This window comes from Balearica regulorum, chromosome 6 (genome assembly GCF_011004875.1).
Source record: "Balearica regulorum gibbericeps isolate bBalReg1 chromosome 6, bBalReg1.pri, whole genome shotgun sequence".
NCBI lineage: Eukaryota > Metazoa > Chordata > Aves > Gruiformes > Gruidae > Balearica > Balearica regulorum.
In genome coordinates, this window is record NC_046189.1 from 24,018,901 (window position 1) to 24,033,498 (window position 14,598).

The window sequence follows — 14,598 nt, forward strand, 5'->3', positions numbered from 1 at the left end:
TTCACTCTAAATATTTGCTGCCCATGGTGCATGGGTGGGCACATAAGGCATTTTTCTGCTTTCTGACAAGGTAACTGACATTTTAAAATTAAAGAACAGATAACAAATAGTCATGATGATTAGCAAATATTTTGTTCATATGTAGGAAACACAGATTGACCACCACAGGAATATTTGTGAATACAACATAAGAAGCAGCTAATAACACTTGAACCAAAATATTTGCTGGGAATCTGAGAACCTGCAGACCTTTTGAGCACTCAATCATCCCTCTTTCAAAGTCACAATGTGCATTTCTCCTTACCAAGGGACTGACTTGGTGTAGCATAAAATAATATGGTATGTTTTTTCAAAGGAAAGGGAAGATGTCATGTCTGCTGAACAGATTTATAGTTATGCAGATCAAGTTAATGATAAGGATTATCTGTTTTATGGTTTGGATATAAATTGCTTTCTGTGGGGGTGAGGAAGTCATTCACCTCATTTCCTACACAAAATTGAATTTGTCTAGGCATATTATGGGACTTTTTATTGGATGGCTGAAAAAAGGGAGTAAAAATTTGCCACCTTCTGAAACACTAGGCTACATAGCTAGCCTGATTAAGTATGACAAATTCCAGTTAATGAAATTACAGTAATATTAAACAATGCTGCTCCACAGGTATTACTGACACTTTTGCCAATATTATTTGCAGCAGACTAATACGTTAAGAGAAAATATGTCTAGATCATGCAGACTGCCTCTGTCCCAATAATGCAAAACTTCAATACTACAGGCTGACCATGGCACACAAAAGAAACTTGTTTGATCTCTGGTAACTATCCCCCCAAGCTGGATTTTATGCCAGTATTTCTGTGAGTCTATGTCATAGCTCTATTTCATTGCCTCATGACAACCCTGTTTCTTCCCTTCCTTTTCCAGTGCAAGTGTGAAAAGCAGGACACAAACCTTCTGATAATTACTATGAAGATTTTGGAATTTCCAGACAGCAAGTGTCAGAGGACATTGCCTGTAAACTTGGCAGGCACCCACAATACATAACAGACTAAAATGAGTCCCATAAAGAGTGTAAATTATGTTTGTACATGTTTGGTAAAGCAGGAAGTTTCAAAATAATCATTTTCAGCAAAACATATTTTCTAGCCATCAGAATCAGAGAGTGAAACTTGTCTTACTGGAAAAGGGAGGAGAAAGCACTAGGATAAGGAGGTTTTTTAATGATTACATTTATTTTGGAAACAGAAGAGAAAGGAGAAGAGAAACCTTTTGAAACCTCGAGTCTGTGTGATAGAAAGTGAACTTATCCATACGCACACACAGAGAAAACTCTTCTCTTCTGGAAAATTCATTCCAAACCAATAACTGAATTTCATTACAAAAACAAGGAGAAACTGGAGAAATTCAGACTCTGAATAACGCTCTACCTAGATATTATTTGTAACATATTTCCACTGAGCTACAGAGGCACTGCTAAGCTGTTGAGCTGAGGTATAGAGCTTGCACTATTATCAGGTCTTAAAGAGCCAAATAAAAAATGCAGTTTCCATTTTAATTCCTACTCTAGGTGCAAAACATCACAGGATTATTCTCCAGACAGAAGAATCTTTAGCATTAAATAAGAGACTTTTAAAAGGAAAACAACTTTTGACTCTCTGAATGTAGCTGGATGGCCAGCAGATAAAGCAACGACAATAAAGCCAAAGATGCATATTTTGAAATAGATCAGCTGATGATCAAATCTTCCCTGATTTCAATAGGCAGGACCCTACATTCAACAGATTGCTTTCCTTCTAATGCCAGTGACTTTGTTATACCTGGATAGCATTTGGAAAAGAATATGATCTGTTGTTCTGATATAGATGGAGACTAAACGCAGGGATACCGATCGAATTACCTTGGTTTTACAGCAGTGTAATTGTTAGCAGAATCTGCCTTCTTGTTTCTAGATATTTTAGTATTTTATGAATATACAGATAAGACAGTCTGCTATACTTCAGCTGCTATACAATTTTTTTCATTAGAGTCTCAATGACCTCCTCTTAAAATTAGCCCATTGATTGATTTGTATTCCACAGGGTGCTCATTACAGCTACCGTTAGTGCACAAAATCCCACGAACATAAAAAATTACCCTAAAAAATGGCAATTTCAAGCTTTCATTACAAGGTCTTTTTCACAGGTTGAAGTCAGTCAAGCAGTAAGTAATTAAGACAATTTACTGTAGCATGACTGTATGTATTTCATCATATACAGAATCATAGAATCATAGAATGGTTTGGGTTGGAAGGGACCTGAAAGATCACCTAGTTCCAACCCCCCCTGCTGTGGGCAGGGACACCCTCCACTAGATCACGTTGCCCAAAGCCTCGTCCAACCTGGTGTTAAACACTTCCAGGGATGGTGCATCCACAACCTCTCTGGGCAACCTGTTCCAGTACCTCACCACTCTAACAGTAAAGAATTCCTTTCTAACATCTAATCTAAATCGACCCTCCTTCAGCTTAAACCCATTACCCCTTGTCCTGTCACTACACTCCCTGATAAACAGTCCCTCACCATCTTTCCTGTAGGCCCCTTCAGATACTGGTAAGCCGCAATTAGATCTCCCTGGAGCCTTCTTTTTCTCCAGGCTGAACAATCCCAACTCTTTCAGCCTGTCCTCATAGGAGAGGTGCTCCATCCCTCTGATCAGCTTCGTGGCCCTCCTCTGGACTCGCTCCAACAGCTCGATGTCTCTCCTGTACTGGGGCCCCCAGAGCTGGACGCAGTACTCCAGGTGGGGTCTCACAAGAGCAGAGTAGAGGGGCAAGATCACCTCCCTCGCCCTGCTGGTCACACCTCTCTTGATGCAGCCCAGGACATGGGTGACTTTCTGGGCTGCAAGCGCACACTGCCGGCTCATGTTGAGCTTCTCATCAATCAATACCCCCAAGTCCTTCTCCTCGGGGCTGCTTTCAATCCGTTCCTCGCCCAGCCTGTAGTCGTGCTTGGGATTGTGCCGACCCACGTGCAGGACCTTGCACTTGGCCTTGTTGAACTTCATGCGGTTCGCATCGGCCCACTTCTCCAGCCTGTCAAGGTCCCTCTGGATGGCATCCCTTCCCTCCAGTGTGTCAACCACACCACACAGCTTGGTGTTGTCAGCAAACTTGCTGAGGGTGCGCTCGATCCCATTGTCCATGTCACCAACAATGTTGAACAGTGTCGGTCCCAGTACCGACCCCTGAGGAACACCACTCATCACTGTTCTCCACTTGGACATTGAGCCATTGACCCAAAAGAAAAGCCATGGGAGACATCTACATTAGAATTTTCTTATGAAGCTTTCAGTTTTGTACAGTTTTGGAGGTGGGATTGCAGAGAACACAGTACTTGACTCTCCAGTCTGAGCATCCCCCAAGAGCTTTACATTGCCAGTCTCTTCGCATTTCTGTTGACACCTTTGCAGTATCATAGTATCACCAGTATCACTTATAACTAGTAATCCTGCTTAACAGAAGCCAAATAAAGTCACTTTTGTCCAGGGCTGTGTTAATTGCCCTTGGAGACTCTAGAGGGTACAGGAGTACCTGCTTTAGTATGGGTTTTATTTTGTTTGCCATTGCCTGCCCTCACTGCTCACAGGTGTCTGGACTCCTGCAGAGTGCTCTGTACAGATATTGCATTCTCTTTATGTGCAGATAAAGAGCATTAGATGAGGCCACAGTTTCACTTCCTTATAATGACCAGAAAACAGAGGAGAAACCTAGGGAATATACTGAATGTTGTATTAGCCGCTGCTGTGGGCTGTAAAGACTACAGACATTCCAGAGCTATGTTGATTAGTAATTAGCACAAAGCAGATGGGAAATCATGCTGTCTCCCCAGGAAGTTAATGCAAACTAGTTACAGTATTTATATGTTGTTGAGACTACCCTGCTAAAATGTGTTTTAAATAAATAGCAGAACTGGAATTATCTTGACATTTCAGTTTAAAATAAGTAAGACCAAATATTGAATTGGATAATAGCTTCAAGTTTATGCTGAAAAGAGATCAGGAGTTCTCTGTATTCATAAATGATCATTCATAAATGATCAAATCCTATTTAATTTTTACAATGTGTTTTTAAAGGCATCTGCTTTAAATCTAGTTTTATTTGCCACTTCTTAAGAGGACTGAATCTGCTCTTCCTCACAACAGATCTTGAATGCGATTAATGAAAGATTCATTCTCAACTTGATTTGTATTCTGCTACCATATATGTCACAGCATGTTGTGCACTTTTCTTATTCAAAAGATTAGATGTTCAGAGTATTCCAATTAATTCTAAAGGCTAAGGAATTTGGGCTACTTTGGAAAGTTGTTTTGAGATGATCCCACAAAGACAGACAAAGAGCTCCCTTCCTTTTGAACCAAAAGGGTTTCTTTCTACCATATCAATCCTAAATATAGGTTTGGCAGTAATGAGCATGGAGAAATATGCTGTCTAGTTAGGTGGGCCCAGACATTTTGAGGTTGAGAGTTGATTGATACATTTGCCTTTTCTGGGAAAAGAATGATCAGCAAAGATGTTCTTATGTGAGCATAACTTAAATGGTTAGTTCTGATACCGAGTCTGATATCCACGACTGTTAGCTCGTCAAGACTGTGAGAAATGCCCAGGAATGTGAGAAATTGGAAGAGGGAATGAAATAAGAAGTTAAGTTTTTAAAACTTTGGAATATAAGGGCTTCTCAAATCTCATCCTCACCTGGGAAAACAATGACTAAACAGGAGGTCTGTGTTGGATAAAACATTTGCTGTTTTGATATAAGCAACTTTTTGCATAATGAGTTACAGTTTAGGCACTACAAATCCTTACTACATACATACAAATGTCTTCTAGGACTTCAAAAGAAATATAAATCTCCTCTGACACATGAATCAAAAAAGGCTTTAAAGTAATTTATTCTAATAGACAATGAACTTTGTAACTGACATAATAATCATCTTCATCCTCAGACCAGAATAAACTAGAACACAATTTCATGAACTGCATATTATTGTAAACAATTATTTCTGTTTAACAGATTATTTCAAAGAGAATGATCAGAGAGATCCTGAACCCTCAGGGGACACCACCAGATACTATCAATCTATTAAGAAACACTTTGAGGAGAAAAAAAGCGGGTCATCATCTTTTGTGTCCTCCATCGAAGATGAGCAAAAGCCCCTGTTCTCTGGGATAGCTGATTACCCTTCTGTAACAGAGAAAACCACAGAGGTGGACTTTGAAGAAATGGTTGATGCGACAGAAGAAATTCTTATTGATAAAATAAGCAATTCTTGCAAAGGTAATCTAGCTGATGCTATTTTGTAAGGTTGGAGTAGACAACTTTTTTTAGTCTAATTATCAAAAAACATTTTCTGAATTATTCTATTGATTCTTTACATAATATTTACTTTTGTGTTTCCTGAAAGGTTAACAAGAAAAAAAATTTAGATAAAATTTATTATTTTTCAAAAGGATTAATGTAGTTTAATACACTGGCTGTGTGACTGGATTATAAAACCTCCAAATGGCTATTTCAGGCCTTGTTAATAAATCACCTTGTAACTGAACTGCCTTAGGAAAGTCATCTAAACAAACTCTTTACAATTGTCAACTGGTACTGGACTTCACTGAGTGCCCATGGATCAAAACTGCACTCAAAGCAGTGAAGAATCCCTCAAAGGGTGTTCGATATGCCAGGGCTGGGTGACAGTAAAAAATCGTAGATAATGAGAGCTAGATAAACCTAGTGATGGTTGCACATGCACCAAAAAAAAAAAAAAAAAAAAAAAATTCTCTGTATTGACAAGGCACAACTAAAATTACTTGAAAAAAATTTCATAATAGCTTGAAAGAATGCTATCCCATTTTGCTGCACATGTTGGTTAAAAGGAGTGACATTACATCACGCTGACCAAATCCTGACTTCCATAAGTAAAACATAAGAACAGAGATTTAGCATTCTGTGTATGACAAATGATCAAAGCTATTAAGCAATCTTAATCTAGAGTTAAACCACATAATTAAAATTACATCTAATATACTGAAATATTAATTTTCTCAGTGATGTGAAGGGAAATTAATGAAAAGCTGTGGATTAATATACAATTTAAATATTGCTGAAAGTTCATTTGTAATTGTTTCAGTCTGAAGGGAAGAATTACATATTTACTGTTCAATGCTGGTTTCCCCAGCAGTTTGTTTCCATTGAGGCAATTTAACCATTTAATCATCATTCAATAAACTTTAGGCTTTTAGGCTATAATTTCAAACAATCCTAATGATTAATCAGGCCAAACTATGTCTTTTTTATGTTTCAAAGGTATGAATATGTGAAGTTTGGTCTCCTCCTGTTAGGGCTATAAAAATCAGCACCACATAAACTTGTTGCATACATACTGCAATTTGAAAGCTTACCTTTCCCCTACCAATAGCCAGAAATGTGTCCTTGCAGCTATAGCAACGTTTTCCAAGGCAACCTATCACAGATTTTATTTGCGCTAAATTTAGCATGTCTAAAGGTTACATATTTTGATTAAGACCACATTCTTTTTTACACTTTGTAATATAGCACTTCTGCTAATGTGCATGAAAGCTCATTACCTTTCTTGCAACTTTCATAAAAACTTCAAGGTCAATAAAATAGGATCAGCTTTGATTGATATATGCTTTAAACTAAATTCTTATTCCTGCTGTTAATTAGAGATCAGTTACAGCTTTACCAGAAAAGTAATTATAAACGTAATGAAATTTTGAAATAAACTCTGCTTGTTTGTATGTATGTTTATAACCCACATAAAATTCTCAAATACAAATGCACTTGTATAAAGCTACCACAATTCATTACCACTGTGACTGATACATATTTAATTACCTTTAGTTTTGTTTTAAGCTTTGGTCATTACCATTGATGAATGGAAAGACTATTAATAATGTATTGGATAACATGGGCAGAAACTGCATAAACGTCTCTCTCATAATCCTGACATACAACATTAAAACATACAGCTCTCTTGAAAAGACCTGATAATTTTCCCATAGCTGATAAACTATATATTGCAGAAAAATGCTATTTTCTATTTTCATTTGGTCATTATTCGGGCTATAAGATTGATTCTTGAATTGTTCAAGTGAACCACGTTATACATTTATTGACATAGTTCTCAGTCTAGGATTGTTCAAGCCCTGGAAGAACATAGCTGGTTATAAAGTTGTAACTGTTGGGCTTTTCTGGAGGTACTCAAGTACGTGGAAGTACTTGAAAAGATGCTTAGAATAGTACAATACCCTACCTTATAGTGTATTAACTTGCTTATGGTGTATGAACTTATTTTATAATTTGAGTGCCAAATCATTTGCTTTGTCACAAATTAAATGTTTATTGTAATTGTCTACAAACACATATTCTGGGACAAAAACCAGCAGTGATTTCCCTGGTATAATCCATGGCATTGAAAAATATGTGATTTTATTGAATGACACACTGTGTAAAACAACCAACAACTTGGTTTTTACAGGACATTAAAAAGCAGTGAAATGTATGGCCTATATTTTTAGTTTCTACCTCTGAAATGCACTGCTTAAAAGTGAATCCACTGGCTTTACACATCCATTGCACCCACACCCACAGTTTAAAATTTTTACCCCTGAATTTGCCACAGTCTGCTCCCTTCACTTTGCTGAGAGGTTTCCAACTTCCTTGGACACTGCAAATCATGCCATGTGTGCCTGCTAAAACCAAATTACGTGCTTCTCTGGCACTGTTTTCCTCTTTCCTTCTGTTGGCTTAAGTGGCTGAGAAACTAAACAGGTTTCTGTGTAGCCAAGATGAAATCTCTTTCCCCTTCCTTCTGCTCAGTGCATAAAATCAGTTATAGGTCATGTCACATGAAATTCTACAGCTCCAGGAAACCTTCTAGCACCTGCTAGCAAAGATCAGACAATGCAGGAAGCACCTTTCTCTGATAAAAAAGAGAAACAAGTCTCCTCCTCCACTTGGAGTCACGTAGTGAGAGCTCCCCTTCCTGGCTAAATCTGCCTGAAATACTAAATCTCAGCAGGATTTTTTTTTTTTCTTTACTTAGAGCAACACTGCTCAAAGATGTGTTTGAAAAGGTTTAGCTAATAGCATTTGGACAAACCTCTCACATGTCACCCACACTGTGTTTTTTTTCTCTTTTCTTTGAAACATGGCTTTGGCTGCTATGGCTGCTTAGAAAAATTTCACAAGTGTGAAATGACTGTAACCTATGCTGAGTTATCAGCAAGCAGTGCCAAGAGAAGTGTTAGGAGAAGCTCTGAGGAAACCATTCAGGGACTACTGGGGGGCGTGGGATTCAAATCCAACTGCTCATACAACAGAGGCTGACGCCTTATAAGCAGTCAAAGATTTTGTCCAGCTGTATGTTGAAGCAGCAGCCTGAGCACAGTAAGAACTTCTAATACATTCTGTAAATTCATGTAGTTAAATAATTACAAATACAACCCTAATGGGAGTTGTACTGAACAGGTGTTAAGGTTTTAACAGCCTTTTTTATCTCAGCAGAGGAGAATCTGAGTGGTACTGAGCAACTTTTGACTGCGTGACAACAGATTCACTCAAAGTAACAAAGGCTTGAGGTGGGGGGGGTGGGGAGTAGACGTAGAAAAAGCACTGTTCATCCTAAATATGTCTCCTGTAGTCTCTGCAAAGCTCACAGCAAGATCTTCATTCTATATCAGATAAGGGTATGTGCAACTAATACATCCCATGATAAATGATTTGTAACTTTTCAACAGCTTGGTGAACAGGGGCAACAGCCTAGAGCCAGGAATGTAAACTAATTAATTTACACAGAGGTGTAAGTTGAGCAAATTGAAAGAGGAAGGAGAAATAGCTCAAACCAGAAATCCAGCCAAAAGGAAGGAGGATCCTGAGTTCTGATTGGGTGGTAAGGTGCAGTGCTTGATCACAGAGATCCAAGAACTGGGAGGGACAAGACGTATATCATTTTAGGCACAGCAGGTATAGGGTGAAGCCTATAGGAAAGGCAGCGAGCTGAGCTCTGGCAACTTTTTCTATAGGGGGCATTCCAATGCACTTTAATGCATGCTCAGTGCTGTAAATGCAATGGAGCAAGTCCTTCTTTTACATCAAAAAGCTAAACAGTAAATACACTTCAATAGCACATTCAAGGGCAAGAGAAGAGGTTTTAGCCAGGTCTCTGAAACACACAATCAAAGACATTCAAATACATCATTTAATGTACCTAGGTTTGAACAAATATTTCTCATTTTAATGACCAACGAATTGGAAAAAAGAGAAGAAAAAAAAAGAAAAAACCACTTGGAAAAATTGGGGCTTCATTGGTAAAATAATAGAAAACTAAAGAAATAGGAGCCATTCAGAGGCAGAACTCTGATGGTGCTGACTAGACAAAACTGCTTGTTTGTCTACAGCTTCAAAATGTTAGCTTGTTGCTATTGTTAGGTTAGAATTTTATAATTTTTGGATGATACCGCTTTTATTTTTTCTTAAATAGTAGTTAGAAACAGAGTTGCTCAGGCAGTGTGCCAGCGTACTAATTTGACTTTCAAGGTTTTGAGAAACACTAGTAAGTGGGATGCTTGAGGGGTGCCAACCCCTCTCTAATAGCATGTATATGAAACTATACTTTTATATGGTTTGTTTTTCATCAGATATCACTGATAAAAGAGACTGGGAGCAGGAGAACATCCAGGAGTACCAGGACTCCCCAACTCAGTCAGCACTACCCCATGTTACGTGGGGCACCTGTGAAACTGAGAGTGACTTTATATATGGGGAAGTGGAGAATCGATTAGATTTACTTCAAGAACAACTCAACAGGTAAAAACAGAGATAAGACCAAAAAAAGATATGTGTGAAAGAGTACATAATACAACTGATATTAAGGATGCTACAGGAGGAATGAATTTGCACAGGAAGTTTCCAAAAGCATTCAGCTCTACAGAAGCTCAAAAGTACAAAAATATGCTTGATGGGAATATCACTTTGTTGTCTATATGTATACTAAGGAGCCTAAATATCACCTAAGTTCAGTCTTCCAGATTCTTGGAAAAACCTTTTCTGGGAATGCTGGGTACAAAATTTTAAATTCATTGCCAAAATTTACCTCGAGGTACCCAGATTAGCTGCTCTGAATTGCCTTGCAGAAGAGCCTTTCTCCTCAATTGACTGTTTAGGAGACCAGCTTTTTCACGAAGAAACTCTAGTGAAGCACCTAAACTTGTTAAATTTAAATCTCCCCTCACCTAGAGTGCTCTTCCCTTAACAGTGATTCCTAGATATTTACATATCCACAAAAGGTCAATTTTCAGTATCTTTAATAACTGAAGTACTCTTTCTTTCCTGTACACCCAAAGTAAACCAGCTGCCTTGTTTAAAAAAGATAAATACCCTTTTTGATGAATTGACTTATTTTGCAACTGTCTCTATAATAAGACATGGGAGTATGCAAAGGCAAAATACTTATATCTGTTACAACAGAAATGAGATGCTTTTCTTGTCAGAATCCATTATTACCTTTGCTTAAGAAACTGTCTCTTCCTTCTCTCTTTTGCTCTCTGAGACACTACTCTTCGTTGGCAGCTAAGCAGCATAGCTTATTGCATCTTAAAAATACGGTTACAGAATTTTGATCCATCCTACACTACAATTTACCATGTAATTTCACTTAATTTTAAATTGCCCTATGCTTAGGTCTTTGGCTTTTTTATTATTTTCATTCTGCAATTCCATTACTTTCAATATTTTTCCATGACAAATACCATGACACGCACTCAGCCCTAATTATACTTTAGTAGCTCTTCATTAGCATTCTGTGCTGTATATTTTAGCAATCAGTTTAAAGCCAGGTTAACTGCATATCGCTTCCTTCATCTACCATAAGCCAATCAAACCATAGTATTTTTCATTTCTGAATACTATATAGTACATTTAAAAGACATTTTTAACACATAAGCCTAAATTGCCATAATTTCTAATTGCAGTAACGTCAAGTAATCTAAGTAACTGTAAATGTCACATAACTAAACAGCTGCATGTTCCCCATCAACAGTGCATAGTCTTTCAGTTACATTTCTTTTCCTGAAATCCTAAGCTCTTGAAACTGAAGTTATATCTCGAATTTACCCATAGTTTTATCAAATTCTTATGCAAATTCTCAGTATTTTTTGAGTGAGAAAATATCATTGTTGCTGATAAACTGATTTAAATTGCCATGGATTTTATTAAATCATTTTATTCTTTAACTCTTCTCATGTTTTTAAAGCTTTTCATGCTTTCTGGATTTGGGCCCTTGCTGGGTCTTCTATGAATGTAAAAGACAATATTCTACACTGCTTATGTCAGATCTGACCTGCTGGACTAAAAATTAGGGTCACTTCTTTCTGACCTTTTCCACACCAAGTTAGGGATTGGCATAACACTCAAATTATTAAATGGATATAGAAGGCTGGAAAGCCTTTGTAAAAGGAAGATGTCCCTAGAGCTATCTCTGTTTCTCCTCTTTAAGCAACTGGAATTTCATAGAGGCTGTGGGCCAAGCATCTAAGGTTCTCCTGTTTGTTCATCCTTGGGTGGCGTGACAGGGACTTGTTTTTAATTTTGGAGAAAGGAGGGAGAAATAATGTATGCAATGATGATGAATAAAGACTACCAGAGGTACTCTTTGATTTCAAGTACTAGGAAACTCCCATCAAGTACTAACAACGTAAGAAGGGAGTTAATTTTCAGAGTTAATTTCAGAGGTTATTTCAGAGTTAATTCCAAGCCAAAGACAATCATTGATGCAAGTCCTCCAATGCTAAATCCCTTTTATTCACTGAGATGTTAAGACCCAGGTTTAGCAGATGGAAGCTCTCTGGATGGTGGCATGCTGCTGCTGCTGCAGTATTTTCCCCTGTGGCATCAGCATCATGCTTGTGTGAGATCAGTACATTTGCAAGTAGCAAAGAACCCAAGGGAGCTGAAGAAGAGGGTGAGGAGGGCATGACTGACTGTAACTCTGGGTTTGGGCTTTTCTCTATGAGAGCCGATGACACAAAACCAGCTTCTCCTGATAAATGAAGAAAGAGCATCCTAAATATTCTTTGGACATACCTTTTGGATTAATTTCATAGACGCTTTTATAAATAAATGACACAGGTAATGGACAACTCCAACATGATAAAAATAATATCAAACAGTGAAGCACTTGGTGAAAGCAAAAATCTGTCAGCACAGGATCAATTCTGCAGCTGTAGGGAGCCCAAGTAGTAACATTCACAACATTAAAGGCTGCTGACAAAGATTTGTTTACGCTGTCAGAAGATGAGTTGCAATACAGAAGGCTGTATATCTGCGGTACAGTCTGTCATAGCATGTTCTGTAGCCTTCCAGCAGCTGGGGAGGCACAGCAGGCATTACCTATTGCTGAGTTAGTCACGGATCTTGGCAAGACCATTTGAAAACCATTTCAGTGCTATGGAACAGTAAGTGCAAACAACATAAGCACCTCAAGTGTTTCAGAAGTCATATACAAATTTATGAAAAGGGAAAAAAAGAGGAAAAAAGCTACTAAACCTGAACATCAGAAATGCTGACTTTAATTATGAGGTCTAAATAAGTCTGAGTAAATTTTCACAGTAAGGAGACTTGGGCTGTTGGGTTTTTTTAATGATCTTGAAAACATCTTTCTTTTTTTAACTGTGGAAAAGCACAAATGTGGTTTTCTGCTTTCTGCCTATTTCAGTGCATTGTATTAGCACTGAGAATGTCAGATTAATTGTCAGATGTGTAAGAAATAGTGTCCCACCCTCAGCCAGTACAAATCAATGTAGTTACAATTAAGAGAGTATTCCAGTTAATTTCAGCCAAAGGCCTGGTCCCCTGTGTTACTTTTTGTTGCAAACATAACAAACAGTAATGAACTTATCCTTCATGTAGCAAAAAGATCAGAGACAAGCATATAGATATGATCTGCATGGGAAAGGGAGAACCAGCACGCTTTGGAAGGGCTCAGTACTCCCTCTTCTGTTCTTTCCTGTTTAAGACATGGTCATGTCATAACAAGCAATATTTTGCTTTATTAATAAGCTGCAGGTGCCTCTTGAATGCACCTGTAATCAGTATGTTAGAATATACCTATTCCTGACCATGAGTTAACTGATTTTGTGTTACTTCTCTAGGCTTGAATCCCAAATGACTGCTGATATCCAAACCATCCTGCAGCTTCTGCAAAGGCAGTCCACGCTCATTCCACCTGCCTATAGCATGGTGACTGCGGGTGCAGAGTATCAACAGCCAGCAATCCAGGTGATACAAAAGCTTCAGCCTGCAGCATCAATTAAAACAGACAGAAGTTTCAGTCCTTCATCTCAGGTGTGTATACGTCCAATAAGATCAAAAGAGGTTTGCTAATCTGTTTAGTTTATGATGGAAGAAACGCATACTAATCTAGGTGCTTGGTCACTAGTTTAAGGAATATGAAATTATTATTTCGAGCTAGACCTCCACAGTGGACTTAGATACCACAGTTTCAGAGGCTACATTTTCTGTGAGGTTTGTAGAGATTCATACAATTATCTTATAATCAGACTTATTTACTTATAATTATCACGGTCTTCACAAAAGTTTGCAGAAATGACAAATACTAGACATGGGTGTAAACCACAAACACTTTCCAAGCATCAGACCTGCCTGCATGGGTGCATCTGCCATTCATGAAGTCCTCAGAAGCACCACAACTATGTTTCCCTCAAGGTACAGGCCAGCCAAGACCAGCTGATGTAGCACGATGGTTGTACACATATGGAAGTGGGAGGGGCTAAAACCATTCTTATGTCCAGTCCCCTGCTAGTGCTGGAAATAGGAACATACAAAGCTGTGACATACCTGTGTTTCCCAATACATGTCTTACACCCCAGTTCTGTTCAGACAAAACGTGACGATTTTCCAAATTTGTTTGGGATTTCTGCAGTTTAACAGCTTGGGCAGAGATGTGGCATATTATTTGCAAACAGGCTGCTGCACGTGGAGAAATCCCAAATCGGTCATGTAGCACACCACTAGTAATTCCGGCGTGCTTGGCTGTGTCAGATTCCTCGTGCGTATGCTGGAACACATAAGGACACTGTAAGTCCAACACATCCAGAAGGCAGCAGTTTGCGTGCAGAAAGATTATTGGAGCAGCAGATGTGCAGCAGTAGTTTTCGGAAGTGTAAACTCACCGTGCATATACCTGCCCAAAATATATACACACCTCTCTGAACAGAAATATGGCCACCTTCTGCAAACATCAGCAGGTGCACTGCACACTTCACACAAATTCCAAGTTTAAAAGTGAAGGAGAACAGAGTGCTGAGACTGGAATCCAATGGTTATAATGTTCAGAATGATGCAATTCCAGAGTTATGTTCTGAAACAAAATTGCAAATTCAAGAATGTTGAAATCCATACTCTTAGATCAGGTCTCAAGAATATTCAGTACTTGAGAAAGGGCTGTTCATATGTGTATCTTGATGTCATATGAGCAAGTCTGAGGAGGGGACAAGATATCCAGACATCTACAATTAATCAACAGAATTG

General features: G+C 38.3%; 1 protein-coding gene across 1 annotated transcript in view; it reads left to right on the forward strand.

Moving 5' to 3' along the window:
* KCNH7 (potassium voltage-gated channel subfamily H member 7) overlaps positions 1 to 14,598 on the forward strand; it is a 231,377-nt gene that overhangs the window by 216,263 nt on the left and 516 nt on the right. Inside the window, exons 15-17 of the mRNA XM_075756815.1 lie at positions 5,050 to 5,313; positions 9,690 to 9,858; positions 13,200 to 13,392. Of these exons, the coding sequence (XP_075612930.1) occupies positions 5,050 to 5,313; positions 9,690 to 9,858; positions 13,200 to 13,392 (626 nt within the window). The remainder of the gene's footprint in view (positions 1 to 5,049; positions 5,314 to 9,689; positions 9,859 to 13,199; positions 13,393 to 14,598) is intronic.